Raw genomic sequence first — 25,868 nt, forward strand, 5'->3', positions numbered from 1 at the left:
TGGCGTGTACCTGTCATTCCAGCTACTCAGGAGGCTGAGGCAGGAGAATCTCTTGAAACTGGGAGGCAGAGGTTGCAGTGAGCCGAGATCGTGCCACTGCACTCCAACAGCCTGGGCAACTGAACAAGACTCTGTCACAAAAAAAAAAAAAAAAAAAAAAAAAAAAGCTTATGAAGAGGGTCATACGACAAGAGGCTGTGGGTGAACTTTAGGAGCCGAGAGTGAGCTGTCAGGAAGCTGCAGCGCTCAGTTTTACAAGCACAAGAAAATAAATTCTGCCATAACCTAAGTAACTTTGGAAATGGACCCATTGCCAATGGAGCCTCCCAAAGAGAAGCAAGTCAGGGCCAACATTTTGATTGCAGCCTTGCTGAGGACTCAGCTAAGCCATGCCCAGACTTCTGACCTGCAGAGATTGTGAGAGAGGAAATGTGTGGTGTTTTAAGCTGTTAAAAAAAGAAAGAAGGAGGAAGAGGAAGAACAAGAACAAGAAAAGTAGGAGGGGGGAGGGGAAAGGAAAAAAGGAGGAAGAAGGGAGGAGGAAGAGGCCAAGAAGGGGGAGGAGTCAAGAGAACAAAAGCTATTATCTTCCTTTCTTTCCAAGTTCCCCTCATCACAAGCCTATGATAGGGTGTGTGTGGCTTTAATTAGAATATAAGACTGCGTGGTCGGATGCGGTGGCTTATGTCTGTAATCCCAGTAGTTTGGGAGGCCAAGGCAGGTGGATCACGAGGTTAGGACATAGAGACCATCCTGGCTAACACGGTGAAATCCTGTCTCTACTAAAAATACAAAAAATTATCCGGGCATGGTGGTGGGCACCCATACTCCCAGGTACTTGGGAGGCTGAGGGAGGAGAATGGTGTGAACCCAGGAGACAGAGCTTGCAGTGAGCCGAGATCATGCCACTGCACACTCCAGCCTGGGCGACAGAGAGAGACTTGGTCTCAAAAAGAAAAAGAAAAAAAAAAAAAGAATGTAAGACTGCATCTTAAAACTAGATGAATTAAGCTTTGGTCACTTAAAGTAATCTACTTCAGAAAGGGATATTCAATGGAGCATCTTTGGAGATGAGTAATTAAAGAAATGTCAGAATTATTTTATATTTATATCCTACTGAATTAAGATTCCTTCCTAAAACCTGATACACACATGCACAGAAAATGTATATTTCACATCACATTCCTGATTAAAATCCTGCCAAGCACCTCTATTTTCTGCAGAATAGATGACATCTTCTTAGGCTGCCATGCCAAATGCTTAATCATTGGCCCCCACCAATTCTTCCAAGCCTAATCTCCAGCCACTACTCTGCAGACTGTAGGGACTAGGTATACCAAGTGAAATAGGTGTCCATGCAGGGCTTCCATTGAACCACCTGTTGAGTGAAGCAACACTCTGTTCTCTCTGTTAAATACATTGACACATTGAGACTTAACTACTAGCAGGCTGTCTTCTAGTGCAGTGGTTCTCAACCTTTTTGGGACCAGTGACTGGTTTTGCGGAAGACAGTTTTTTCCATGGACATGGGGAGGTGAGTTTTCAGGGGCTGAAGAGACGTGTGGTCCATTCTGGGAATCCCTCTAGCCACGGTTCCCAGAGAAGACAGACACAGCCACAAAGAGTTCCATGGCATTTAATTAAATATGAGATGGTTACATACATTGTACACTTATATAGTAAGCAGCTCTGTGAAATGTTTGTAATGCATGTGGATAATACATGGTCAAATCAGAGATCTTCACTGTAGTGAACAATTGGTATTTTAAAGAATAATCCCAACAATAAACCATGGAGCTGACAAAAATGCCTCCTGATCTGCGTCATTTCCAGGAGCTCTACCACATATTCTTCCTGACCTGTTCCAAGTCTTGTAGCCCCTCTAGAAGACCTAAGAAAACACAGGTATGCACCTCTGAAACAGCCCATACTTGGCTTTTCTGAAGCAAATTCCCATGGAAACCACTGTCTGAAGGAAGAGGCAAAGGCTGGTAGGAAATCAGCCAAATAAGCCAGGGTGCCCTAGACCCAGACATGGTTGTTGGAACAAATTAGTTGTCTTTTCATTTCATGCTATGTAGAACTGGCAGTTTACACTTCTGATTAATACATTGTCTCTGATCAGGAGGTTTATTTTTTTTCTTAATAAAATCTGAAAGGAGATTGGGCAGAATCAATTAGTAATCTTACATTACACATTGTCCCTAGGTATGTAATCAAGAATTAACAGCAGTTATGATTATATGATTATAGCACATGCATTTTAAATACTGCAGTAACAGACAGATGCTCAGACACTAAATTCCAATGAAACATATGCCAAACAACATTGAGACAAAGGATTTTAGAGCTGGAGATATCTCGACGTTTCTCTATGGTCATCTCTTCATTTCTTCGAGAGATTGTCTATTTATACCAAGGATACAAAATTACGGCTCCCAGTTCTGACTTAACGTGTGAGGTTGGGTAGTTTACCTGTCTTCTTGTGTCCCAATTTTCCCGTAAGTCAAAGAAAGTAACAATAAATACTTCAAAGAACCTCTGTGAATAAGGTATCAGAGACCTAGGTTTGGCATGAGATTTTGTGGAGCCTCCTATTTGAGATTTGACTCCCATTTCTACAAAAGGAACACCTGCCCACTGATGAAAAATGTCTTCTGCTGCCCACAAACCAGGCAGATTCTACTTTTCCTCCATGGAAATTTACATCATTTTTGTGGCATTTGCCCTGTCTCCAACAGGGCACTTTCAATATGCCTCTTTTATAGCATTTTATAATATAACAATAAGTTGTTTACCAAGTTGTCATTTTCATTAGGTTTTGTAATTTATGAGGCAGAATGCCATCCTTTTGTTTGTCTTTAGGTCCCCTGTGCCTAATACTATGATTGACACGTAGCAGGCTTTCCATAAATGTCTACCAAGGAGGTGGAAGGAATGCTTATGGAAGTGCTTTGAAAATTGTAAAAGCACTAGGCAAACCTAAGGGATTATGGCATTGTATTTATTACTGCTGGTGCAGAGGAGGGCACTTCAGAAAGTAAAACATTCACCTGAAGAATAAGATGGTCTGATTTTACCAGTCCTTTAAGCCAACAGATAAGGTCCATTCATCCGCAGTTAAAACCCCATTCACAGACAACACAAAACAAAACAAACAAGAAAACTAAAATATCAGAAACACCTAGTTCCCCTAAATAAAGTAAAAACAGAACAAAGAAGAAAATTCAAAACAGAAAAAAAATAACAACAAATCTCAAACAAAACCCTAAACCTATGACCCCTTCTCTAGTTTTCTGTGCAGCATCTGCCCTTTGTGGTTCTGTGAACAGCCAGGGTTTGGAGGTCTGTGGGAGAGGGGTTTGCTGCACTTCCCTGAGCTGACATTACTGAGTTGCCTTGACTTTGAGCTAGTCATTGTAAGTCAATCTAGACCAAGAAAGGTAAGATGATAAATATCAAGCATTAATATGTCTCTTCTGTGTATCTTCAAGAATGTAGCCACAGTCAGTTCACTCATTGCATGTACTTGTGACTCTTTTTCCCTGAAGTTTGTGGCAGCATCTATTGTTGGAGAACTTGGGACAATTTGGGGATGAATTTAGGTTGGGGTAGTGTCTATACACGTGGGAGGGGTCATGCCTCCTCTCACTCATCAAACGTACCCTTGTCCAGGGTCAGCGACATGTTCCTCTGAGATCATGGATGGATGTGGTTGGGTGGTAGCAGCAAAAGAATCACAGTATTGGTAACAAACAGGAGAAATTGTGAGTTTCTAATTTATTCCCTCTTGAGCTTATTTGCAGAAAAATGAAATCAAATGGGCTTCATGGCTTTTTCTTGCCTTCTTTACCTTCTCTTGACATGGCTGGTCATGGGACTTCACACCCACAAGACCATTTCTTCCCCTCTTTCTTTCTTATAATCATTTTAATTTAAGCGACCATATGTATGTTCACACTTGTCTGGGGGCAGTCCTAGTTTCTGCTCATTGTCCTGGAGGGATTATATGTAAGTTCCCCTTTCACTTTCCAAAGTGACTCAGTTTGGATCATAAATTATCTAAGCACACCCTGTTACTAGTGAGACCTGGCACTCAAGAATGGGGCATTCCTCAGTGAACAGAAAGGCGCATGGCTCAGGGAACTGCAATTAGACTCCCAGCCATCATATCTTGGCCCCACCCTTCACTGTGTGAACAACTTGGACAAGTTACTTAACTCCTTAGTTCTGAACTTAATGATCTATAAAAAACTGAGTAGTCATAGTAATTGCACACACCTCCCAGTATTATTGTCAGGATGGAGTGAGACAAGGTGCACAGAGCACTTGCAAAGCACTGGATATATATTAAATCCTAATAATGGCAACTATAATTTTTTATTTTCCTTTCTTTCTTTTCCCTCATGCTCTCTTCCTGCCTTCCTCACTCCTCATTCATTTTCTTTACTCTTTCATTGCTTCCTCTTAAAAAAAAAACAGCTGAATCATTTAGTCACCTTAAACATTGTGACCAAATCCACATGGTAGAAGCAGGATGCTCTTGCCTCATGTTGAGTGCCACTGAACTCAGGAAGAGTGGTCAAAGCAAGGCTTCAGAATCCTGTAGACTGTGTACTGAGGTTTTGCTAATTTTGTCTTCTCTTTGCTGTGAGGGAGAGTAGGAACTCTAGACTTCCCCTTTAAATCATCTTTGTCACTCACGGTAAGTTCAGTTTGGGTTTCTTACACTTCACTGGTTTTGGTAGAAGCTGGACATGGTGACATACGCTTCTTCTTGATTTGATCCCAGCGAAGTAAGAATGGGCTGCCCTTGAGCAACTGGGTTCAATGTCAGGATTCCGGATTGGAGAGAAAATGGAGGGGGCAGGGTGCTGTTTGTAGTCCCAAGGCTAAGCAGGAGGTCCTGGTACACATGAGACCCATTCTTGCCACTCTCCCTGCAGTCTAGGGACCTGGAAGAGGAGAGTATAGGGGCATCACATGCACTGACATTCCCAGCCAGGCATCTGAGGGATGAATCTCTTTCAAAACTTTCTGGGGTGATGACCACATCCTCAGATGGGCAGCTGGGGCTCTGCACATCCCCTCCAAGCCTCTGCTTCTTAGATTCTTCTAGTTGCTGAGGAAACGTATCCTGCAGAAAACCTTCCACTTCATCTCTAGCTTGAATGTCATCCACCCTATGAATCTGGCAGTCCAGGAAACTTTCGGGATTGAAACTCACATTTAAATTCTGCATGGAAAAAGCAGAAAAGGCATTAAGATGGCACCAGAGAGACACACCACCAAATGTTCAGTTCCAGAGTAGGTCTAAAGAGTTTTCTGACAGGGAATGTCACAGAATTGCCTGCATATTCCTCAATGGACTCTTTGCTTCTGGAGCTTCTGAGACACTTCAAGACTTGAAGTGACCACTGGTGTGACCTCCAGCCCCAGGGAGCCCAGAAGTTCTGAGATGTGTATCTTATTTCAGTTCCCTACTACAGCTAGGGTCTTAGGAGGGACCCTAGTTACAGGATGCATCAAATACCAAAAGGTGAGGTTCAACTGTTCCTTGTCCTGGAATATCATTCTTGACCACCGGGATGTTGCCAACACAATACTTTTTAAGCACCAAAAGCACTCACCTTTCTTGGTTTCTTACAAAGATGTTCCAGAGTCTTCTTATGATCAGGGAGACTGGGCCATACAATAGGCTTAATTCTGAAATCAGAGAACATTGATAGATGAAGTGAATGGCAGAGGGCACAGGCACACTGAGTCTTCCCACTTACTCTAAGCCTGGAATCAGAAGAACAGATTTCTAGTCTTGGCTCTATCACAATTAGGTGGGTGACCATGGTCAAGGGACTGGTTTTCTGTGGGCCTCGGTGCCCTATCAATTCAAGGAGGGGTTGGACCAGAGACCACTGCTATCAATCCATTCCGTGAATAAGACATGACAATAATATACCTCTGGGAAAAAGCCCTAGAGGGAAGGAACACCAAGGCTTGCAAGGAGGTAGTTTTGGTGGAGCTATGGAAGTACATTTCGACCCCGTTGTTTACTTCCAATTTAAGTGTTGTCTTTTTATTCCTTCCCTTTACTGACAGCAACTCTGGCAGCTAATTTTGGTGGAAGTGGGGGAATATTTTTCAAGTTACCCAGGGAAATTGCTTAGTACTTTCAAGGCAGTACTTTTCAAATTAAGGTATTTGTAATCCTGGGAATATATAGCCTTCTGCCAAGGGCATTCTCCTAGTATAGTAAGTAACTTAACAAGTGCCTGTTTAAAACATCATTTTTATGATGAAACAAACATAGCCTTAGCATGGATTAGAACACAAAATCCCATGAATTTATATGTTTAAAGTCAAGACTTCAAGTGCATTGTGCATTTGCCATGAATGATGGCTTCTGCAACCTTTAGGAGATACTGGAAGAAAAGCTTGGGAAACATTGCATTACAGAATTCTTACTTTGGGGACAGGGTTTGCCTAATGTCCAGTTTATACATTTTTGCCTCTTATGAAATTAACTGTGGAAATTCACTGAGGATAGGTAGGGATATTGGGCACTAAATTTGTGAAATGCCTTAATCCCCTTTGTGGTTTTCTCATCAATAAATGGGACTCAAGCTCTGACTGTCTATGATCCCACACAATCACCCTTTTTATTAGTTGAAGAAGGTCACCTTTTTTTCCATAACACACAGGCCAAGATGACCAACAGAGCCACAGAGAAAAAACTCAAAATGCTGATGGTTAGTAAGATAGGATCCATCTCCCCTGGAAAGCAAGAATAGATCGTAGTGAGCATTCAGTAGCCATGCAGTGGGGGTAGGGTCTCAGGATGCTTTGCATTTACTTAGTAATGTGGGCCGACTTACTACTTCCTGAAAGTTGCTTTTGAGTTAACAGCAAGATGTGACAGCTTTATAGAGGGAGTTTGGTTTAAAAGGCATTGACTTGGGTGACCAGGCCTAGAGCATCTGCCACTTGAAATGTAAACGTGATCTAGCATCAAAGGTACCAATGTTCTCTTCCCTTCTTAACTTTCTACCAATGGAAAGAAGCCAGAGCAGGAGATGATGAAAGAGATGTTCACTCCTGTTGCAAATTCTAGGGAGGGGATGTCTCAGTTCCTAGACATTCTCAGTTCCAGTCCCAAGGACATCTTCATCCTTCTGGAAAAGGACAGCCACACCTGTCCACATACCTGACACCAATAAAGGTGCTTCTTAGAGGGGCCTTAAAGACTGCAACCATTGGGGTCCCAGGCTAGATTGGTTAACTGGAGGTAGTGGGTGGGGATTTTGTTCAAAATGTATGGCAGCTTCCAGGAACACAGATGGCCTGTACTAATTCTCAGGTAATAAGGACCCCGCTCCCTCTGCTTCCTTGCTCTTTACAAAAGGGGCAAAGATAGCAGGCAAGTCATTCTCCAAACAAAGTGTAAGACTGTCCTCCAGGGGTGTCCTATTTTGCAGGTTAGTTTCAACAATCTTCCTCTCACTTGCTCCCACACTTTGACATGCAAAGCACTCTGGGGGAACAAAAACTCTACCACCATTCCTTACCTGGGCTATTGTTGATCTCTGGAGTTCTGAAGTAGTAACTTGGACTCCATTCACTCCAGAAGCCTTTAAAATAGTGATCAGGGATGGATCGAACTTTAATCTCATACATTGCTTCAGGTTGGAGGTTTCTCTGCAGGAGTGTCAGCTTTGTGCTGGATAAATTCACATGCTAGAGAGTAGAGGGCAGTTACATTCTTAGGATGGGAAAAGAGGTGTTGTCTAAATCTCCCACATCATTTCAAGTGGGATTCCTTTAGTCCCATAAGCATTCTCTCAAGGTTGTCTCATATTTGTTAGAATAAGGAGCTCTGATATGTAAAGGAGTCAACAGCAAAATTAGGGACAGAATCTGAGCTGATAAAGGATGTTGTGAGTAGTCTAGGAGGAGAGTGAAATGATGGGTCTTATTCAGGTGAGTTAGGCACTGCCCAGGCTCTCCCTTTCCACACTTCAATATCTTCTTCTTTTCTCTCTATCCTTTTGCATATCAAGGGGAGAAGAAAGGTTAGGTTAGGTTAGTGAGCAGGAATCATTTCTCTCCAGAAAGATGCCATTTTACATTGTGAATAGTGATATAGAGACAAAAGCCTCCCCCACACAGTGTATTATCTTTAAGATAAAAAAACTCTATAAATTTGATAGATAAAAAGTAGTCCATTGTTATTTATATCTGTATTTATTTAATAATTAGTTCATTTCATGTATTTATTGAATTTATTCCATATTTCATGAGATTGTTCCCAAATTTTTTGCTCATTTTTCTATTGTGATTTTTTAATGAATTATAAGAGTTTGTTATCTATTAATGATACTAACCATCTATCAGCTGTTTATGTGGCAATTTAAGCCTACTTTTAAATTTGCATTTTTGATTTTTGATTATTATGTGTGTTGACATATGTAAGCCTCTACATTTTATGTAGTCACATGTCTCAATCCTTTCCTTCCTTCTACAGCTTTGATGCTTAGAATGTTCTTCTTCATGTCAAGATTATGTAAACATTTGGCTATATTTTTTCTAGTTTGTTTAGAGTTTCACTTTTATATAATTTCCTTAAATCATCTGTTATTTTGTTGTTGTTATATGAAGGCGGCTAGGCATTTATCATAATTTTTTTTAATTAAAATATTTTTGGCTGGCGTGGCGGCTTATGCCTGTAATCCCCAGCACTTTGGGAGGCCAAGGTGGGTGGATCACCTGAGGTGAGGAGTTCAAGACCAGTCTGGCCAACATGGTGAAACCCCAGCTCTACAAAAATACAAAAATTAGCCAGGCATGATGGTGGGTGCCTGTAATTCCAGGTACTTGGGAGGCTGAGACAAGAGAATTGCTTGAACCTGGGAGGCGGAGATTGCAGTGAGCCAAGATCGCGCCATTGCACTCCAGCCTGGATGACCGAGCAAGATTTCGTCTCAAAGAAAAAAAAAAAAAATTTTTTTTTTTTTTTAGTTAACTAATTGTCCTGGAAGCATTTATTCATAATCCTTCCTTTCTCCAGTAAGTTGCTTTTCCATTGGTGCAATTTTCAGATGAATAATGAAAGATGGCAGGATCAAGGGTGGGGTGGGTAAGTAGAAGGAGGGAGCAGGTGGTTTGGGGCAGGTGTTACATTTATGCAAGTGGCATCTTGCATCTTACTGCAAACAAACAAGGCCAATCATGGCCGGAAAAAAGAGGACAGCAAGAATAAGAAGGCCTTGAGAAACAGAAATCATCATCTCTCCTCTTCGTCTCTGAGGTGCAGAAAGAACAAAAGTTAGGCTGGTGGGTTAAGAGAAATCTCATAACCTGGTACACTCCACTCTTCTGCCACCTCCTCCCCAAAATAAATTTCAGGGACTGCCAAATCATTCCAACCTCAACAAATCATGAAGAGAGCATCTAAGTAACCCTCCTGATTATGAAGAAAAATTAAGCTGTTACTTCAAAAACAAAGACCTTGGGCTTTAAAATAAAAACAAAGCAAAGACAAACATTATGCCTCTCTTCCTTACCTCATGCTGGTCCCATGAATCCCATAAGCCAGAATGTGGCTATGACTTGGTGATCATAACCAGATAAACATTTTTGCCAGATTTGCCTATGAAAGCGGCACTAAACATGATACTTTTTGAGGCCCCTGAATACAGAGGATTAATTTGGCCTCAATCTTTATTGTTATCCATCTCACTAATGTAGAACCATTCTGAAGACCAAAATTAGAGCAGAAAAAATAACCAGAGCTAGAAGAGTATGCACCAGGGAAGATCCAGGTTTTTGTGGGGCCAATATTGGGAGCTTCTTTCAGTAGAAGGTAGGTTTTGAAAGCAAAATTGTTGGGTCCTCCCAGGGGAAATGCACCAGTAGGCCAACAAAATAGAAAACATGAATAAGTTTTTATTTTATTAATGTAGATGAACTACATACCATCCATTTGTTTTCATCCTTTTCCTGGCGGTAAGCTACATCGTGCATTAAAACTTTTACATACTTCTTTTGCAAGTGTGATGTATTAAATGTCACCACAAAGTCGTTGGCTCCTTCACGATAGATGACACTTAGGTCAAAAGGAGCCTCAGGTTTAACTGGAAAAGAAAAAGAAATAAATTATGTCTAAAGGGCAGCCAAGGAAATAATTCTAGTATTTAAAATTCATCCCCTCTGCAAATCACTTTGACGCTTTTTGTGTCAGTAAATGGCCAACTATTCAGAAAACCATTTCTTCTTCTTGGGTTTAAATCCAGGCCACATTCTCCAGCCTCCCTTGCAGTGGGGTGTGGCCTTGTGAATGAAGTGGGCAGAAGAAATGCACACCCACTTCCATCCTGGCCCAGACACACACCCATATGTGACTCCTCGGCTGTGCCCTCTTCCACTACTTGGAGTCCTGCATTACAGACGGTGGAGCCACAGGATGGAAAGTGCCCTGAATACTGCTTGGAGAAGCCCCAGTTGCAGGTTAGAAACATCCATTTTGACTCTGATGTGAGTGAGAAATAAACTTACGGTGTTTGAGATATCATATGTTTGGGGGCTTATTTGTTACAGCAGCTTGTGTTAATTTTACACTAAAACACATCCTCTTTGCTTTTGAATATTGGAGAACTTGTTACTAATGAGCCCCAAAGCAGGAGTATTTAAACTCTGAGTCTTCATTCTTGTAATAAAATTAGGTTATATGCTGTGAACCTTGCACCTCATCTCAGCTACAGTGACATGAAGGGTCTGCATCCTGGCCCTGGCTAAGACCTTCCAGAGTGGCCTCAGGGGGTCCCCTCTGTCAGTCTCACTGACTTAATGCCGAAGGAATGTCTTAATTCCTCTTGGGCTTCCTCCTACTGCCTTCCTGCCTTGCAGAGTTGCTGTTAGAATCAAATGCTCCACACATGCTAAGCTGTTGGAGGGAGATCAGTATTACTTCAGGTAGAACAAACCCAGAGAAAGGTATTGATTTCCTAGAAAGGTCCTGAGACTTCCCTGTCCTGGCCTCTTGGCTGCTCATTGATCACAGCCTGGGAAGTTAGCTGTCTGGGGATGGGGGTGCTACTTTTTGCATGACTGATCTCGGGCGCAGTTGTTCACAAGAGGATGTGGGTTCATCAAACTTTCACTCAGTAGAGTGTGAGCTGGGATTTAGAGCTGCTTGCCAGCCCAATAAAACGCAGAGTTTGGCCCAGTTCTTGTTGTAGTCACTTGTTCATAGTGGTGACTGCCTGTTTCTGCTGCTTTGCCTTAGAGGTACTGAAAAAAAAGCAGTGACTTCGTTTTTCACCCTTGGATCCGTTATAAAAGGGAAGTTTATCAAAAGGAAAGATGCCCTGGACCTAGAGGGAAGCAGGAGGAAAGGCAGTGGGTGGACAACAGCCCAACAGAGAATGCTGCCAATGCTTTTGCCCCTCTCCCCGGTTCCTGCCCTCCATTCCATTCTCAACAAGGCCTTCTGAGCTGAAGCCCCTGCCCCGTGCCCATGTTTTAATAATAGAGGAATTAAAGGAAGAACACATCTCCTAAGTACTGCATGCTTTGCTTATGCTGTCTTCAAACAACAGTCACTTATCACCAGCATATTGATAAGGAAACTGAATTTCAGAGAAGTTAATTATGTTCAGGTCCCTGTAAAATGGTTTAAAGGGATTCAAATTCATTTCTTTGATTCTGAGGCTCACTCTTCTTCATTTAGCTTTTGTTTCTCTACCTTGTTACATATCACAATGGCTGGTCCTGGTGCCCTCTGGACAGTTCTGCCTCAAGCCCAAATGATTTCTTTGAGCAAATTAGAAAAAGGGTCTCATTCGTCAAGCAATATTTTAGAGGGAATACATCCTTGTACAATCTGAACAATCATATCAATCTACTCTGCCCAGAGAAGTGGGAAGGCAGGAAGCTTCCCTCTTCAGCCTTACTGGGTTGGGAGACACCTAAACAAGGGGAAGTGAGGGTGCAGGTGGTGGCAGGGGAGCGCTAGCTCTGGGGCTCAATCAGAAGCATCCAGTTTAAATTCACTTAAATGGTAGTTCCATTAATGAAGTGTCCCATTAGGACCTAGGAGATGCTACTGTGAGACATGCCTCCACCACCTCTCATCCTGCTTGTCCAGGAGTGCTTTCTATAGCCCGAAGGGACTCACACCACCCCTTCCAAAGGGACCTGTGCTATCAGCAGTGTGTGTACCGTACCTCTCCCCATTGCCGTTCGGATGAGGCATGTCAGATTTACAGTCTTCTGGGGGATGGAGACTGTAAGTGCATTAGCATGTGGGATATGGGGATTTGGAGGTGGCAGGTGTCACCTGGAGACTCTTGGTGTGTTGTTAGTGCTTATGTGCATGTAAATGCTTGCATGCTGGTGTAGAGTTTTGTAAGAATGGGCTCTCCCCTGATGCTCTAGAACCTCTGCCTTCTCTGCTCACTCTCAGAGAAGTGAATGTATATTTGCAATGTAAATGGTGAAACTTTAGATATGGTGCTCTATCCATAGAGGCCTCATCTCCAAATGATCAGAACCCAACTTTTTCATAACCTCAGATATACCCTGTTGTTGTCATCCCTGGTCCTTTGCCACTAATCAGGACCCACACTTGTCATGGCCAACACTGCTTCTGTGTGGCCAACATGCACAGCCATCTGCCTAATGTCTCTTTTCTACTACATTTGCTTTTTCACAAGTTAATTGTTCACACATGGAACTTCTGCTTTAACTCTCTATTTTACCATCTTAGTGAAACAAAACTGAGACAAAGCTGAGCTAGATTTCTCACTCTTTCCTGTCTTTAATGAGTATTGCTCTCTTACCTTTAATTTTCTTTTTGAGTGCTGAAGTGGGTGCGAATAGGGAATGCTAAAGGTATTTTTTACACATGGTTAACATTTAAATCAGTAGACTTTGAGTAAAGTAGATTGCCTTCCATGATGTGGTGGGCATCACCCCATCAGTAGAAGGCCTCTAGAGCAAAGACTGAGGTTCCTTGAAGAAGAAGGAAGTCTGTCTCAAGAGTACGATACAGAAAATCTGCTTGAGTTTCTTGCCCTGCGGAATTTAGACTCAGTACTGCACTCTTTCCTGCATTTCTAGCCTACTGGCTTGCCTTATGGATTTTTGCAATTGCCAGTTCCCACAACTACAAAAGTCAGTTTCTTAATAGAAATCTCTCCTGTCAATTATCTATCGATCTGTCTATCTATCTATCTATCTATCTATCTATCTATCTATCTATCTATCTATCATCTATCTATCCATTCTCCTATTGATTCCCTTTTTTTTTTCTAGAAAACTCTGACTAATAGAGAAGGCATATATACTTTTAAAAATAACTTGACAAGTTAGCTAAGCTTATTTGGGGATTTGGGGAGAATACCACAAAGAATTCAGAAGAAGGACAGGTGAGGAAGGAAAGAACAGGTAAGGAAGGAAAGGACACCTGTGGATGGATGACAAGAAACCCAGCTCCAGTTAGACACTTCATGTAGATTTGCACAAACACTCTCTTTCACAGGTGGGTTTGAAGATCCTCAGAATTCTTTCATGGCAGGAAAGTATAAATTTCAAAATTTTCATTTATTAAAAAAATTTGCAGTAGGGAATTAGCTATTGTCTATTGCCAATTGTTTCCACTACTTGTCTACTTTTAACCTACAGAATGTCCAGACACAGTGTTTTCAGGTATCCCCAAAATGACAACCATACCCTTATATACAACTTCTTACCTATAGTGGTTAGGTCTATTTTTTTGCAGGCTAGACTCTTTCCTCCAACCTTCACACATATATTGCTTTTTCCAATCAGTAAGAATTTCTTTGTCTCAATGAAATATATCTCTTGTAGTTTCCTGAAACTCAGGCACTTTACCTCCACGAGGGCCCCACTGTAGGAATAAAAAGGGGATATGTCTTGATTCAGGTAGGAGTTCCTGTATACTATGGAACAGTATCATATGCACATTGATGTATGTTAGACTTTAACTCTGTTCATAGGTATGTGGGTGGGTGAGTGGAGGCATGTTCAGGAATGAGAGATAATGAATTAAAATCATATGGCTTTCTGCTGCTATGATACTTACTGATGATTTACTTATAATTAGATGCAATTGAACCTGAAATAGTCAAAACATGTTTATAAAATTATAGGAAATTTCTGTATTTTTTATAATTGATCATTGAAACACAAATGCTTTGTTCAGGTAAAAAGGTAATTGCTTTTTTTTTTTTTTTTTGCTGTTCCATAGGAATATATGTGAGAAATAAGAGCCGTAAAAATATTGATTAAAAACGAGTTAAAGAAAATGATAACATAGTATAAAGGGTTATATACATAGTATCACATATACTTGATGGGTAACGTAAGGGATTTTCATAGGTAATTTTGGCTGATAAACCCGAACAAGACCGGTTAAGAAAACAAAAGATATAAATTACTAATATGTGGAATGTAAGAGGAGATATCACTATAGAACATGCAGATGTTAAAGGTACAATAAGGAAATTTTAAATGTTATTTTAATGTATATAATAACTTAGATGTAATGAAAATGTTTTCATAAACACAAATTAGTAAATCTGACCCATACAGAAATGGAATATTTCAAGAGTTATATTTCTCTCAAAGAAATTAAACTTATTATCAGTAAACTTTCCCACAAAGAAAACTCTATGCCTGATGGTTATATTCTGGTAAATTCTATCAAATGTATAAGGAAAGAAATAATGCCAATCTGACACAAATTCTTTTGGAAACTAGAGGAGGAATGACCCTTGTCAACCTATTTTTTGAAGCTAGCTTAATCCTTGTACCCAAACCTGGCCAAAATATTACAGAAAAGAAGCTGATAGACAAATATCCCTCAAAATGTATAAGCAAAATTTTACCAGAAAATACTAACACAGTAATTTTAATACATAATGACAAAGTAGGGCATATCTCAGGAAACCAAAGCAGGTTAAACATTCAAAAATTAATCAATATAATTTGCCACATTAACAGACTAGAAGACATAAATAACCTGGTTATAGTCAACTGATGCATTCAAAGCATAACTTAGTAACATGAATGCATCTATTCATATTAAAAACTCACAGCAAATAAGAAATAGAAAGTTACTTCCTCAACCCAATAGAGCGCATTTACAAAAGCCTATAGTTAATATCATATTTAATGCTGAAGTTGTGAACATGAATTGTTTCCCTAAGACCAGGACACGACGGGATATCCACTTTCACCATTTCTATTCAGTGATGTACAAGAGGTTTTAGCCAATGCATAAGGCAAGAGAAACAAATAAAATGTATCCAGATTGGAAAGAAGGAAAAAATACTTCCAGCATTTGCAGACAACGTGTTTATTCACGTGGAAAATGGTAAAGAATATTCAATACAACTACAGAAATGAATAAAGTGAGTTATCAAGGCTATTATACAAAAGTAAGTTTATATGTCTATAGGCTAGCATCAAACAATTAGAAAATAAAATTTAAAAATGATATTTCAATTTATGATATAAATAAATACATAAAATATTTAGAAATAAAAGATGTTCAAGGTCTTTGCACTAGAAACGACAAAACATTGTTGACAGGTTTTAAAAGAAATCTAAATAAATAGAGAGCTATGTTTATGGACTAGCTAATTCAATATTGATAACATGAAATTTTCCCCAAAATGGCCTATATAATATTACTCAAAATCTCAGTAGAATTTTTTAAGAAATTGACAAGCTGATTCTAAAATTTATGTGGAAATACAAGGAACCCATGATAGCCAAAACAACACTGGAAAATGGAAGCCTCAGAAACCCGACTTCAAACTTAGTATAAAGCTATGATAATCAAAACAATTTAGTACTGGCATAAGGATAAATAAATTGACCAATAGAAAGAACAGAGAATTCAGAAATAGACTCACATATAATGTTGATGGGTTTTTAAATGCAGGCACCCAATAAATTCAATGGAGTCATAGCACATCATTTTCAACCAATTTATTTGAAACAGCTGAGTAAATGTATAGAAAATATAAACCCTAGTTCCATATAGTTATATAGGGTTAATTATATGTCGGATATTAACCTAAATATGAAGGCTAAAATTGTAGAATATTTAAAAGAAAACATAAGAAAATATCTTCCCAATTTTGGGAGTAGGCAAAGGTATCTTAGCAAGGATACAAAAAGCACTACATATAAAAGAAAATGAATGATATATTAGACTCCATCAAGACAAAAAAAACTCTTGCTTATTAAAATGCACTGTTAAGAAAATAAAATGGCAAACTTCAGACTAGAAAATAGATGCAATACATCTATCTGACAAAGGAAATGTATACAGAATACATAAAGAACTCATATCCAGCAATAATAAAAGGACAAATAACTCAATGATTTTAACAGATTCTAACCCAAAGAAGACATGCAAATGACCAAGTATATGAAAAGATGTTCAACATTTGTTATTTGAGAAATACAAATTAAAAGCCTAGTGAGATACTATCCCAAACTCAAATGTTGCAAATGATGTGTAGCTCTCATGCATTGCTGGGAGGAGAGTAGAATGGCATAACCACTTTGAAAAACTGTTGGGCAGTTTCCTATAAACTTAGATACCCTCTTACTTTATGACACAGCAATTCCATTCTGAGGTTTTATACCCCAGAGAAATGAAAATACATATTCACAAACTGATTTGTCCAAGAATGTGAACAGCAACCTAAAAAAGAATAGTCTCAAACTTGAAAAAACACAAATATTCATAAAGAGGAGAAAGAATTAAAAATTTGTGGTATATTCATACAGTGGAATTACTATTCAGCAATTGAAAAGATGAGCTATGAGATGGACATCAACATGGCTAACTCTCACAAACACCGTGTTAAATGAAAGAAGACAGAAAAGAATAAAGAGTATTCTATTAAAAAGAACTATCAGAAACAGGCAAAAACCAAAGGGTAATAAAATTGAGAATTATGATTGCTCCTGGGATATGAAGATTGACTGGAAGGGAACATGAAGCGTCCTTCTAGGGAAAAAAAAAAAAGTTCTATATCTTTACTGTTGGAATGGCTACACGTCCTAGACATTTCTCAAAATTCACTAAAGTTTTGTGCATTTTACCACACATAAATTTTACCCCTAAAATCCATTGTAATCAAACAAGAAAGTAAACAAAAATAAATAAATAATGTAAAAATTACAGAAGTAACAAAGGTATATATTCTCATTGTAAAGATAGAATAAAAGTAAAATCCTAGGGTTATTTTCCTTTCCTAACCCTAAATTTAATTTTCCTCTTCTGTGATAAACACAGTTACCAATTTGTTTTTCCTATGTGCTCTTTAAGCTCAGCCAAATAGCTCTAAAGAGGCATAACTGGGTCAAATTGGAAGTGAAGATCTGGGCAGAAAAAAGTTCCTCTGGGTAAGTGTGCGTATATGAAAGAATTCTTTCCATTAACCAGATGTAATTTTGTTTAAATCCTAAGGAGTGTGTTCTAGGAAGGCCTTTTACTACCTACAACCCACAATGTGTGTTGGTTTTCCTTGGTGAACTGGATGTGTGTACACTCTTCTCTAAATGTGCTCAAATGAGTCCTTTCGAGAACGGCTCCTGGACTCAGCAGAAAAAGAGAAGCATGTTTGTCTAGCTTCGGGTGAGCTGGCCAGGAGGTTAAACACAGGGGAGAGTGCCCCAGCTTCAGGTACAGAATCTTTCACCTTTGGTTTATTGTGGTCTGAGTGACTGGTTAAGCTCCTACGGTCATGAAAACTAGAGATTGGTGAAGAAATGTTAAGTTAGTTAACTGGCAAAATATATTGATTACTTTGGGGACATTCCTTAAAACTGTTCTCCCAAATCGTTAGTTTTGTTAACTGCTATCTTTTAGGGTATGCAATTGTTTAGGCTTTAAAGAGTATGCGTGTATGTGTGTGTGTTTCAAAGTTACTAGGGAGTTGTGTTCCTTGTTGGGGTAGATGGGCTTTCCCATTTGGAACAGGATAAAAATAAAAACTGAATTTTTGGGTAAGGTAGACAGATACCAGGGAATAAGCTTAGGACAAACATCAGGTGGAAAGATCTGAAGATGGCAATGTCACGATTTGATAAATAAATCTAGAAGGGGAGACTGGGAGCGGGGTCCCATTTCTGAATTTTAGGTAAACATGGGTTGTAGAGAAGCTAGGACAAAACTTTTAGTTCAATCCTTGAGTATAGAATATATTTGTAAGGAAAGTATGTGTGAAATATCCAATTACAGGCCCCAACCTGTAGCAAGTTTCTGGCACTGTTGGGAATTTAAGGGGGATCTAAAATGGTATTCTCAGCTCATTCCCATGTTTTTGAGAATGAAATTAATGAGCAATGGACAATCAAGGATGACTGTATGGCTGTCTTGTGAAACTGGGCATCCTTTTAAGGGCTCTGAACTCCAGGAGTTAATCTATTAAAGAACTCATACTTATATTTTCTGCTGAAAATATTTCTCAAGGCAGTCCCTTTCCAACTGAAATACCTGAATCCAATTGGAAAACCCAAATAGAGGAGGCTCTGGACAGATTACAATTACAATATGACAGGAAAAATCAAAAGACATGTTAAAGGGTAAGTGTGTTCAAGTGGGCAAGGAAGTGGTCAAATATGATGTGAATGAAAGTGAACAGAAAGGTCAACCTCAGCTTGGCCGAGAGAAACCAGGATGAACACTCAGCCCACCAGTCAAAAAGCCAAAGTCAAACCTCTGTGTGGGAGAGTGATTTGCCCATGAAAATGAGTGCATTGTTTGAATGAGTTGTTCGGCTATTTTAGTGCAATCCATTTCCAGCCTAGATTGTGGACAGTGAACAGGTTCCGGTTCCTTTGACATATTTTATTCCTGGAAAATGTGTTAGGGAAGTGAACAGAGGCAGATGGAGAACACAGTACACTACTCAAGTCCAAGAGCATGTTTATCTAAGGACTGCAGCAGGAAGCGCTGCAATGAATAGATGCAGGAAGCTCCCATAAATTAGCATAAACAGGAATTCAGGGCTTGTTTGGACTATGGACTGTGGAGAATTGTCTCAGTGTCTATGGAATGTAGGAAGCCTTCTATTACTACTGGTGGATCTTGATTTACTTTGCTCACTAGGACACTAAGTAAAAATTAGGTCATTCGGATACGAATTTGGAGATAGCCTCACATCAGAATTTCAAGTTAGAGTAGTGTCTCAAATCACCAGAGATAGTAACCCTTGGCAACAAGAGATGACTTATGGTGGAAGGAGAAGATAAAGTTCCCTGAGACCTTCAGTAAACTTTCAAATCAAAGACTCTTTTTCTTTGCCTTTTCTGTGAGACCTTGTGAAAAAAAATGCCAACTTGTTCCTGTCGATTTTTGGAAAATATACATTGAGAGGATCATCTGAAGTCAAATTATGTCAAGATGGTAGAAGTTAGGTCAATATTCACAGAATTATAATTTAATGTTGCTTTCCCATTACTCGTTATTCACTGGCTATTTGGAATGATTTACATGATGAAACTATTTAACCATCACAACCTTCCTGTGAGGCAGGTTATCTCATTTTACAGGTGAGGAAACTGAGGCATAGATATATCACATAACTTTCTCTTGGTCAAAAAGCTAGTAAGCACTGGTATTGGGATTGGAAACAACGCAGTTTAACTCTCAGATGCAACTTGAAGACACTGGATTGTCTCATGTAGGGCAAACAGATTTTTGGTGAGGCATGTTGAAGGAGACGCAGGTTTTAAATTCTGACATGAAGTTGGGAGGGATGTGGGATCCCCAAGATCCAGAGTGTCATTTGACTGAGCCTCAGGATCTGAAAGTTGGACCATGAGAGTAGCTTTGCACGAGTGTTTTTGGTGAAGGACAAGCAGTTTCAGGAGGCTGTTGGGAATTCCTTAGATGTTAACATTTGTTAATTAGGCCACATATTCTTTCTTTTGCAGCTATTAAAAACAACACATGAAAAGAGAGACAGAGGATGCCTAAGCAACCATTAAAACCACCATTCCTCACCATATTTCAAATTCCAGATTGGTGGTGTTGACATCTGGGTCCTCAAAAGCACAGGTCAGTGAGTGCTGGGATCCATTCACTTCCAACTGGCTATAGCATGAGAATGAGTAGTCATCCAGTTCTGCATCTTCCAAGTCTCCTGGGGAGGAACAAACATGCAGCTGTTAATGAAACAAATAAATGCATCCTTTTGAAATATGGCATGACCTTAATAAAATAGCAGACTCCGTGGCAGACATGCAGTAGTAATGGATTATGTATTATCTAAGGAAGGAAAGCCCAAGGGTGAAGACAAGAAAAATGCTTCAAAACCAACCAACCAACAAAAAACAAAAAACAAAAATGCTCAATGCTAACAGAGTTTTCCAATAGAAAAAAAATCCATCATAATGAGTAAGTAACCTCCAAATATTTCTGAGTTAAAGAACCAGAGGCACTGAACACATTTTTTTTCTGTATTTAAACTGGAGTTTCTTCTACTACATTTGTTACATTGATTGTCCCTATATTTCAAAGAAGAGACACTTTGTTTCCATTATCCCCATGCTACCTAATCTCACTTTTGACTTTATTACAAATCATAATTTATTCCCTCCCTAGTATCTTTTTTTCTTAAATGAAGGACAATGATAGCTATCTTGCAGTCAGAATTTTGCTTTTTTAAGAGATCACTTTCCCTTGCCTAAAAAGGCATCCCAACTAAAAGTGGCACTGATTATCTCCATGTCTTAAGCTACTGACTGAGACAAATATGGTTAGGAAAAAAATTAGATCTGGCAGGACTCAGATTTGGTGAAACTTCCTGTGAATGTTGTACATACTGCTACTCCTCTTATAGATTCTTCTATAGACACAGTATCTTATAGATTCTAGCAGGATTCTGGAAGAAAGTGGGGAACCAAAAATTTTCTTTTTTTTTTGCTATTACTTTTGGAAAGTGTAATCTGTCACACATAGTATTTGGTTTCTTAAGCTGAGTTGTAGACCCTATAATGAAATCTGCGTTTTGTATGTATGTTTTACATGATAGCAAAGTGAGGCTGGAATAAATATGTCAGAAAGTGTACAACCACTGGGACCTGAGAAAATCCAGAGCAAGCAAAGCCATTCTCAGAGCGCTCAAGTGTGAGCCTAGGACTGCGTCCATGTATTTTTGGTTCACTGGTACTAGAAATTAGATGCTTCCAAGGCTTTACACTGGAAACAGAATATACTAAAATCGAATCCCAGTTGAGTGTCCCAGAGACCAAGGGCTGTTGGAACAGCACTTTCTTTACTTAAATAACTCAGTAGGGAAAATGGGAAAGTTAGTAAAGCTGATTGTGAATGGACCAACCAGTTGAATGACAGATTGGCTCAGTCAAAGCAACAAATCTCAAACAGTCCTAGCTAGACCATAGGTGTGGGCGCTGCTCACAGCCACAGGCATTTATCTTTCTGGCCATTCCCAGAATCCATCCAGCTCGCAGCTCTGCCACCAACAAAACTCTTTATGTAATTTCAGCAGGGTATGGCCCTCCTTCTGATGACAGCATGAAATAATGAGAGGCAGCCCGCTAATTTTGTAGACTTAGATTTCTTCCCTGTGCAGTGATAGCTTTCTAAACACAGTGGTTCTGACTTTACATGGCACTCCTCACACTGTCCTGACATTTTCTCTTCCACCAATCCTATACACAGAACATAGATTATTATTTGGATTCAGACATCCTGTGGGCCATCTTTGTCTTCACTATTGTTCAATAGAGACGGCACGCTCTAGCAGATGCCGGCACCCACATCACAGAACAAAGGACTCCCACTTCCACTCAGTCTGGCAAAGCATACAATATACAAAGAGCCATTTATACCCTGTTTCCTGCACCTAAAATGGCTGTGTTTTAGGAAGCAGCTCACTGACTTTTCAGTAGATATTACTGGGCAGAGTTCCTTTGTAACCCAGAAAAATTCCCTTCAATGACTTATAAAATGTGATGGCATTTTACAAAGAGAATATTCTGCATGACATGAGCTGAAAAATTCTTGGCTAAGATTAGTTAATGTACACAGTGGTTAAGACCTGTGGTGTCAGAGCTGGACAGATGTGCATTTAAATTCAGTCTGTATAGTCTACCTGTGGTCCTCTGTCAGGTAGGCAACTTCTCTAAAACATGTGTTCTAATATGTAAACTCATGCTATGAGCAATCACTGAATGGATATATACAAAAAGGCAGCTTAGAACACAGTAAGGATTTAATAGAGATTAGCTATGAGTATAATATTTTCTGAGAAATAAGTAATGAAAAGGTAAAATAAGAATTCTAATTCTGAAAATGTACATGAAACATTTGAGCTTCTCTTTTAAAAGTTTATGTCAATTGAAGGTGTTATAATCACTATGGTTTTGAAATTACATGGAGCTTTTGAATAATGAGTTAATCTATTATTCTTTAAATGCTCAATAATTAATATCATTCATATTTAAATAGGTATCTAGACATATTTATCCATAAAAATTTAAATTTTGTGGAATATGTATCATAGGCAAGCCAGTGTCATTTAGAAGTCTTCTTCCTACTGAAATGGAGTTAGTTGATTAATAGTGTAAATGATTTGGATTTTTAAAAAGTGTACCTTTCTTCTCTTGATCATCCTTGTGATGATCAGAAAATTGACAGCTTTCGACAAGCAGCAACTGAATGTGAATTCCTTATACCCCAAACTGGGAAGTATTTTGATGTAATCATGTGAATAGGGTAATTATACATCTTCTAAAAAATCTGAAACTTAAAAAGTTGTAGTGAAACTCAGCTTTCAACTAGAATTCTTATATATTTTAAAAATAGTATGATCACCATGGTGAAATAGTGAGTATAGATGACACCAAAGAGAGTAAGATTTATGTTTCCTGCCACACATCAGTCTTTGTGGAAATCCAAGGCAATGTTTAGCATAGAATAATGATCATCCCCCATAAAGTGAGTCATACACTGTAAAAAATGTCAAATTCTCTGACAATTCCCTTAATGAGAAAATTCTAGGGATTTCCATCCTTCGTAATAACATGACTCAAAATATATAAGCTGAGTCATTAGGCTGATGTGTTTGATATTGTCTACAGGCAAATACTCTTTAACTCTTGAAGTGAAAGGGCTTAATTTGCAGGAGCAAGTTGATTGTCTAAATTCCCACATGTCTCCTGCTGCTGTTAGACACTTCTGTCTAGTTTTGTTATAATTACAATGTGTTTATATATGGGCAGGGTTGGCTTCTCGGTACTAAGTTTTTTAGATCCCAAAGAGAATCATTACATATGGCCAATTTGTTGGTGTAGAGGCAATTCAGTGTATTGCAATGAGTAAACTTATTTAGATCTTTCTCTAGTCAGTTATTTACTTAAAATCTCACATAAATCTCTCAAAACTAAAGTACTTTGAAAACACTTTCAAAAGTTATTGGATGTCTACTATATTCTAGCCACTGATGTAGGTGTTGAGGATATAGCACTGGTCAATGCAGACAAAGCTATTGATTGCTTCTGGACATTATCTCATCCTGAAAGTTATGCTTTCAGGATTTCTTAAAAAGTCAAACAAAATGAATCCAATTTGATCTCCTGACAAAGTAAAATGACTTTGGACATTTTCCTACAAGCACAGTCATAGCATCTACATGAGTGTTCCTTTTGTAAGAGCAGAGGAATCATTCAACATTTAAGATCTACACTTGGGAGTGAAATGCATTCCTTCTTGAGAATTCTGAGGTCTTATAAACCACCCATAGTATTGACCCCCTGCCCCCTGTCATGGTGGTTAGAACATCTAAAAAAATGACTGAATATGTAGTCAATTCTCAAACTCCACTCCAACCCAGTGCCTGACTCAGGTCTGTTACGGAACTGAGTAGCCTGAAACCATGCTACAGATAATCCAAAATCCATAAGAAAAGTAAGAAATGACTCACCATTTTGCGCATAGCCACTTTCTCCAGAAACGACTTGAAGTAAAGAAAAAACCATGCCAAAAGTTGTACCTAGAATTGTCATTCTGAGAGAGAAAGAGAGAGAGAGATGTGTGAGCCAGTGTGTATGAAATGAATGAGAGGAAGAGGAAGGGAGGGAGGGAGGAAGACAGAGAAGCTTAGATCTAGGGCTTTATACTTATCTAACCACAGACAAGGGAAGTATAAACACAGCAAAAAAGAAGGCAAGTTCCAGAAACAGGAAGTCTGAGTAAAAATATTGCTGCTGTAAGCAGAGGTAAAGGACATGAAGAGAAAGAGGCTCTGAAATTATTGTTCCTCCTGGATATTCCCTGCAGCCCCCACACTTACTGCGCTTACTTTAAAGTAAGGCAGTAGATTCACACCTAGGCTCAAGCTATCTTAGGCTAGAGGCTACTTTATTTATTTTTTTAATTTTTATTTTTTTGAGACAGAGTCTTGCTCTGTTGCCCAGGCTGGGGTACAACTGCATGATCTTGGCTCACCGCAATCTCCACCTCCCAGGTTCAAGCAATTCTCCTGCCTCAGCCTCCTGAGTAGCTGGGACTACCGGCAAATGCCACCATGCTGGGCTAATTTTTGGATTTTCAATGGAGATGGGGTTTCGCCATGTTGGCCGGCTTGTCTCGAACTCCTGACCTCAAGTGATCTGCCTGTCCCAGTCTCCCAAAGTGCTAGGATTACAGGCGTGAGCCACCGTGCCTAAGGGCCCACTTTAAAATAATCTGAAGACAAAAACTCAAACTTACAAAGTGAATCAATTGGTTGTTTGGAGTGAGTTTTGCTTTAAAGAAACAGTCTGCACTATATGAAGTACTTTATCGTAGGTCTATTTTAAATAGCTTACCTCCAACTTCCAAGTTTCACAAGAATAGCAGTTTTTCTCTTTTGTTCTCTGTGTATCCCTGGTATTTACTCATATCTTATGCATCATAGTAGACATTCAAGAATTATTTGTTTAATGTAATGCAGAAGTTGGCAAACTATGACCTAGGGACCAATTTTTTAAAAATTATTTATTTATTTTTTTCTTTTTCAAAAGATCATTTTTTCCCCAAGTAAGCCTTGGGACCAAATTTAGTCTACCACCTGTTTTTGCAAATAATGTTTCATTGGAATATAGCCTCACCCATCTGTGTATCATCTACAGCTGCTTTTATGCTACAATGGCAGAGCTGAGTAGATGGGTTAGAGATTGTATGGTACAAAAGGTATAAAATCTTTACTATCCCTTTGTAGAAAAAGTCTGCTGACCTCTTGTTTAAAGAATAAAGTAGGTCCTTTCTTAGTGTATGTAAAACAGGATTCTATTTGTGAAAATTTGATTGCCACACAACTTTTCAGGTACATATAGTACACATGAACTATATTACTGCCTAGGTATACAGGGCAGAAGTCTGAGACCATGGCACAGACAACTCAGACTCCCCCGAACCTGTATGCCAGTCAAAAACCTTCTTAATATGGTCTCATGGTTAAAGTGGTGGTATTTGTAAAGCCTGACTGCTTTTTGGTAACTGTTGGATTTTTGTTTTTTCTTTTTCTTGAAAAAAATAATCTAACCTGGATTCAGGCCATAAACCTCTATGTTTGATTCACAGTGGCTCTCTTTTGGAAAGACACCATAAGACTGCAATCATAAGGTGAGGAGTGCACAGAAACTAAGCGATCAGAGTTATGAACTTCTGTTGGATTCACTGTCATTAGGTAGAATTGCACCTATGGGCTTGTGAAATGGCTAAAATTAGCGGAGAAAAGCAACATCCCCCCAGGTGCAAAACAAATCGGAGAGACTTTAAAAGACGCGTAACTGGCCAGGCGCGGTGGCTCACGCCTGTA

General features: G+C 39.2%; 1 protein-coding gene across 3 annotated transcripts; it reads right to left on the reverse strand.

Annotated features, from left to right (window-relative positions):
• Positions 1 to 1,620: 1,620 nt before the first annotated feature.
• On the reverse strand, positions 1,621 to 24,196 carry LOC105473067 (interleukin 7 receptor). 3 transcript variants are annotated; one of them, XM_011726680.3, is made up of 8 exons: positions 23,991 to 24,195; positions 20,048 to 20,186; positions 13,746 to 13,903; positions 9,970 to 10,127; positions 7,563 to 7,731; positions 6,678 to 6,771; positions 5,631 to 5,706; positions 1,621 to 5,236 (listed from the first exon to the last, which is right to left on the reverse strand). In XM_011726680.3, exons 1-8 carry the CDS (start codon positions 24,070 to 24,072, stop codon positions 4,733 to 4,735), a joined length of 1,380 nt encoding a protein of 459 aa, XP_011724982.2. In that variant the 5' UTR covers positions 24,073 to 24,195; the 3' UTR covers positions 1,621 to 4,732. The 3 variants fall into 3 exon arrangements, with proteins under 3 accessions (XP_011724982.2, XP_070955123.1, XP_070955124.1); XM_071099022.1 differs by lacking the exon at positions 6,678 to 6,771; XM_071099023.1 differs by lacking the exons at positions 1,621 to 5,236; positions 6,678 to 6,771 and having other exon boundaries at positions 5,627 to 5,706; positions 23,991 to 24,196.
• Positions 24,197 to 25,868: the final 1,672 nt, after the last annotated feature.

The sequence above is a fragment of the Macaca nemestrina genome, chromosome 6, assembly GCF_043159975.1.
Source record: "Macaca nemestrina isolate mMacNem1 chromosome 6, mMacNem.hap1, whole genome shotgun sequence".
Classification (NCBI taxonomy): domain Eukaryota; kingdom Metazoa; phylum Chordata; class Mammalia; order Primates; family Cercopithecidae; genus Macaca; species Macaca nemestrina.

Bases quoted from the DNA above. Each gene is read 5' to 3' on its own strand.
- LOC105473067 (XM_011726680.3), bottom strand. From the start codon at position 24,072: ATGACAATTCTAGGTACAACTTTTGGCATGGTTTTTTCTTTACTTCAA. The intron at 6,772-7,562 runs GTAAGGAATGGT...CTTGCTTTCCAG, and splicing joins AGAGATCAACAATAGCCCAG to GGGAGATGGATCCTATCTTA. The intron at 5,707-6,677 runs GTGACCTTCTTC...CTCTGATTTCAG, and splicing joins TGTGTGTTATGGAAAAAAAG to AATTAAGCCTATTGTATGGC.